General features: G+C 44.0%; 1 protein-coding gene across 1 annotated transcript; it reads left to right on the forward strand.

Annotated features, from left to right (window-relative positions):
• Nucleotides 1-2,888: 2,888 nt before the first annotated feature.
• Nucleotides 2,889-5,444, forward strand: LOC311019299 (uncharacterized protein). The gene is made up of 2 exons (XM_084018614.1): nucleotides 2,889-3,106; nucleotides 4,701-5,444. The coding sequence occupies exons 1-2, from the start codon at nucleotides 3,040-3,042 to the stop codon at nucleotides 5,390-5,392; spliced, it is 759 nt and encodes a 252-aa protein (XP_083874740.1). The 5' UTR covers nucleotides 2,889-3,039; the 3' UTR covers nucleotides 5,393-5,444.
• The last annotated feature ends 305 nt before the right edge of the window (nucleotides 5,445-5,749 follow it).

Raw genomic sequence — 5,749 nt, forward strand, 5'->3', positions numbered from 1 at the left:
TTTGCTTTAAACAGGCTTTGGACCATACGCCTGATGTATTTGACGTCTTTTGGGTTGAGACCTGGTGGTTTATATTTACCTTTAGAGCTGTGGTTGTTCGCTTGGTTAGCTCGTTTGCTATTATCTCCCTTTGGTTCATCGTTGGATGAATCCTGCTTCAGGGATTGTTTATTACGAGGGAGAGTGTCTCGAATGTTACATCGATCAATTCCTCTGTTGTTCCAAGGCTGATGGTTCTCCCGGCGGTTTGTTAAAACCTGAGAGTGAGTATGGAACATGGTCTCTGGGTTCGAACTTGAGATTCCTTTGTCCTCTACCACACCCTGGTGGTGGTTGAGGTAAAGGTTGGTTTCTCGGTGGGGTGGGTTGTTGCTTTTTGCGAAGGGGAGTTTTATGGGACTGTGTTTTAGAAACTCCTCCTAATTCTGAGGTCTTAGCATCGAGGCTAAAGCCCGTGTTAGGTTCCACAAACTTGTTTGTGGTCTGTTTTTGTTTTTCAAAACCCTTTAGAGCAAGTCCTCTAAGTTGTCAACTCGTTAAGGTGTCTGGACATGCTGCCACACCAAGATGATAGCTAGTAATGGGATGGAGGTTCTGGATGAAGAGCGACTTGAAAGTGTGCTCCTCTTCTACCCCGGGTTCATTCATAGAACCACAGTAGGCCAGCCGAAGACGGTGGGAATACTGCTGAGGAGATTCCCGTCTTCCCTGCCAGAATGTCATGGCGGCAGTCAAACCAGTCTGTGACTCGTATCAGAGAATTCCTCCAGCATGGCTTGGCATAGCAGTTTATAATCTGCTTTGGTATGGTCAGGCTGCAACTAAGGAATTTGTTGACTTTTCGATTAAAAGTTACCTTTATCAGGTACATCTTATCGCTGACTGTGGCATTTGAAAACTTCCAGATGGAAATCAATATCTTTTAGATATTGGCGGGTGAGGATCGCCACTAGGAGTTGGTTCAAAGCGGTGTATGTGGCGTGTCATCTTATCCAGGGGCCTCATTTATAAAACTGTGCATAGGATCCTTACTTAAAAGTGTATGTACGCCCAAAAGCCAAAGTTTGCGTGCGCCAAAAAAAAATCCGATTTATAAAACTGTGCGCACGCAAGCTGTACGCAATGTTCCCTTTATAAATCACAGGATCACCTACAAGTGTGCGTACCTGAATCCCGCCCTGTACACGCCCACATTTTACTATGTTAATGAGCCGGCATGCAATTGTTTCCGTGTGGTGAATCACGGCGACAAAAAACCGAAGAAACGTAACTTTTCAGAAACGGAGAAAGAGACACTTGTTGGGGAGGTGGAGGCCCGGACAATAATTTAATTTAGTGGTCACAGCAGCGGGATCACGAATAAAAAGACGTAGTGCGAGTGACAACACATTGCTGCTGCAGTCAACGGCGTCAGCTGGACGGAGCGGACGGTGATCTGAAGGTAAATGACATCTTTCCGCTCCTAACATGGATTTAATGTATTGCTGGAGTAGGCTATTTGAGGAAGTTTTCAGATTTTAAACTTTTATTGTATATAAAACAAAACGTTAAATAGTTTCTGTCCTTCCAGAGTCTGCAGCGTTGGGCGTAGAGGAGGGTGACGGTGAGGAGGGTGACGGTGACCCTCGGCACAGCGTCCGGGTCCGGCGCAAAGCAGCAGCGCACCCCGTACGCATGGCTCATCAAGCGGTCGGGTGCTCACTGATGCCGTCCTGCAAGCGAGACACAATCACCGCCATCAACAACGTTGCAGATGAGCTACGGCAAACGCGCACTGTGATAAATAAAATAATATGTTTACTATGAACATTGATTGTTGTCCTTATATTACAAACGCATAACATCCTCACGGATTCTTGCGCCCTGTTGATACCCCTCCAGTCGGGCAGGGGGCCGAGGCTCGGGGTCATCGATACATTTGCGCTCTCCACGCTCCACGACTGAGCGCGCACGAGCGTGCCACTCATTATAGCGCATTTCCTCTGCGCTCTGGTGGTTTAAAAACGAGGATAAGTGTAACAATTATACGATGGCTTAATGGCTGTATGTATGTGTGTTGATGACATATGCACATAAATAAGGAGAATATTTAGTTATTCCCGCTGTATTCTACAGTGATCTAATGGAAGGTATTTATCGTACTGTATTACATGCATTTGGGCCGTCTCCTCCTCCTGCGGTGACAGCGCTGATTCAATATTTCAAAATTATTTTTGATTTAAGATACAAGTCAGATTTTAAAAGAAGGTGTTAATATGAAAAAAACTATCACTCATTAAAAGCGTCAAAAACATTGCTGGAGTTCCTCATGATAACGCAGATCTAACGTATGATATGGAGTGTAATTAAATGTGTGCGAGTCATCAAAAATATATAGTTCTTCTCACGTTTACTGCTGATTCCCTTCCCGTCTCCAGAATGTGCGTAGGCTACCGGTACGCATGCCTCAGAGTTTGCTTACGGGTACGCACACTTTCCCGTCAAGTTTGTTTTTTATAGATCACAACCTTTGCGTGGAAAGTGGCGTACGCACGTTTCCAGCCCCGTTTTGTGCGTACGCAAGCTTTATAAATGAGGCCCCTGGAGTGAATTCTTTTTTTTACTGACTTGTGAACAAAGGGATATGGAGGACAGGAAGTAGAAACGTTATTTCATGACGAGGCAGAAGATGCTTGGTGTCCTGTCACAGTGTCCTGAACAATTAATGACGAAACAATACAAGAAAATTAACATACATTTGACAAATATGAGGAAAAAAATCGCTGTTCGGACTTACTCAAGCACACGCACGCACGCGCGTCACTAATTGTCATGGAAATCGAATTATTGAGCAGGTATAAAAGCGCTGTCCACCGTTTGGCGTTCTCTTTTTGCACTTGGACTACACACTACTTGGATAAACTGAGAGTTGACCCAACCTGTGAAAAGTTTAAAGCGCTTGAGAAAAACAATCGATATCGATATCTTTTTGTAAAACCAGTCGTAGAGGATCGTCAACGAGCTACTGTTTGGAAGAAGAGACCGGCGGCGACGACGACGATGGCCCACTGGGATCGATGGCTCCTGGAGGATCCCCTGGGCCTGGATCCGGACTTCATCGGGGACGGTAAGACAACTTTTATATTTATTTTAGTGTTATACTTGTTGATTCATAGCCTTAGAACCTTAAACATCGTCCCAAGTCCACAAATCAGTGCAACTTTTGGAGTTTGAAGGAGAACAGTTCACATCAGTTCATGACGATTGGTGGAAAAACACATTTGGTGAAACCAGACCCTCACTCGACGGTTTCTTCGTGTAAAATAATGATTTGTGGGCCAGCATGTCTTAACTATGGCGGGAGAACCGTGGCGTGTCGTACTAGGAAGTGTGGTGGAAACACTTTGGTTTGAGGGTCAAAACGTCCACATCTTAGGCTACATCGAGATTTGTCAAAAAACATTGCGCCGCCGCCATATTTCAGAAAATGCCCAAAGAGTGTTTTAGGTCTGCACCATGGAAACCATATGAATGTTCGGGAAGTTGGAAGTGTGGTGTTTTGGTTTGAGGGCGTCAACACTTCCTTATCTTACATAGAGATTCGTGAAAAAAGATGCCGCCGGGGTCATATTTCATAAAATGCCCAAAGAGTGTTTTAGGTCTGCACCATGGAAACCATATGAATGTTCGGGCCCAACGTCACTGCGTGACACTGCGTGTGCGCGTGCCGCCTCCCCGATGACACCGTATCCTGCACGCGCTCCGACCTGCAAATGATAGACGGGGTGATGATGATGAGTTCTGGGGTAAAGAGGTCGCTGTGGTCATTTTGGATGAAAGAAGCTCCGTTTCACTGCGCGTAATGACGCACAGGCGACATCTAATCCATCCACTAATACATTGATCAGAAACCACTGATCGTTTCACAAACTGAAGTCCTCACTATTCTTTGGTGCAGAATACATGTCTTTGCACAAAGTAATCACTATTGATGATTATAATAATATTCATAGTATTATTGAGGTTATTTACATTTAATATGTACAATATTATAATAATAATAACATAATTGCAGTCTTTTATATTGTAATTGTATTAGATTTATTCATATTCTATTATTTTATATTGCGTTATTATAATAATGTATAAATAATATGTTTATAAACAGCTACAATAATAGAAATTGTTATTACTATAATTATTCATTAATATTATTATTTGTTTAATTAATCTTAATGCCGTTTTCATTTCTGTTCAGTAATTTAAGAATAAACAGCCTCATATTTTCAATTACGTTTAGTTTCTGATCGCAAAATGTATTGATTTTGAATCTACAAATCTACAATCTCCCCCCTTTCACTCTCACGCTGTTCTCTCAATAAAGGCAAAAAAAATTACTTAAAAAAAAAGAATATAATCATAATATGTATGGGTGAAGTCAAAAACATTTATTTTTCAAACTTTAACATATTGAAATAATGCTAATAGTAAATTAATTGTCACATGACAGCTGCATGAATCGATCCTCCTTCACACAGACAGAACAGCACTATGTGTGATATTCCTGTTCAAAGCCCCGTGTGTTGGTGGCTTTGTGACAGACGTAGTGCAGCGATAGTTGCTATATAGATATGCTGTCTTCTTGGCTAATTAAAACTGGATTATTGCTTTGTTTAAATCAATGAACAAAAAACTCATACCTGATTTTTCTTCCCCCTCAGAGGCTGTCGACGACGTCATCGACCTTCCTGCAGGTGAGTATAGAGTTGCGGCTCAGGTAGGTGAGTTTGGGGTTTTTGAAGACTTTTCCGAAGAGGAGGACGTTGAAGACGATGAAGAGTGGTTGAGCGAAGATTCTGGCTACAGCTCCATGGAGATCTCTGATGAAGAGGAAGATGATGACGTTGGACCTCAGCCGCACCGTCCTCTCAACTTCTGGGAGAGACTTGCTGAAATGTTTCCCCCTAGCCTTCCCTCATGTCCTCCCCTTTCCCTCCCTTCTCATGGAGCAGAAGATCCATCCTTGGCTCCTCAGAGGCCAGAAGATTGCGCTCCCTCAACCTCCGGCTGCAGCTCGTCCACGAAGAGAAGCAGAGAAGATGATGACGTTGGACCTCAGCAGCGCCCTCGCCTCAGCTTCTGGGACAGACATCGTGCACTGTTTCCCCCTAGCCTTCCCTCTTGTCCTCCCCTTTCCCTCCCTTCTCATGGAGCAGAAGATCCATCCTTGGCTCCTCAGAGGCCAGAAGATTGCGCTCCCTCAACCTCCGGCTGCAGCTCATCCATGAAGAGAAGCAGAGAAGACGACGGGGAGGTAAGTATGAAGAGGAAGAGGAGCTCCAAGGACGGTGACTACGTGACCTTCAGAAGATACCGTGCGTGGCCAGAAGACAGCGACTCGGATGAAGACTGACGGCCTTCTTCTGCAGGATTGTAAATCCTTTGTGTCTGGCAGGACTGATAAAGCCCCAGACAGCCTCTTGCTTGCTTTTATACACCTGTGGCCATGGAAGTGATTGGAACACCGGATTTCATGGCAATATAGCGCGTCTCTTTTTAAATGATTTACCTTCTGAGTCATAGTTGTGTTGTATTGTATATTATATTGTATCATAATTACTAACCTGAAGACAAGTCTCCAAGTCTCTTTTACTTAGGTATTGATGGCAGCAGCAGACCTTCAGGATTACACACACTGCACCAGCCTCCCAACAAGAAGAGACCATGTGGAAGGCCTACTCAGCTTCCAGGACCAGATGAGAAGGATGGA

Source organism: Eutrigla gurnardus (assembly GCF_963514095.1).
Source record: "Eutrigla gurnardus genome assembly, chromosome: 9".
Classification (NCBI taxonomy): Eukaryota; Metazoa; Chordata; class Actinopteri; order Perciformes; family Triglidae; genus Eutrigla; species Eutrigla gurnardus.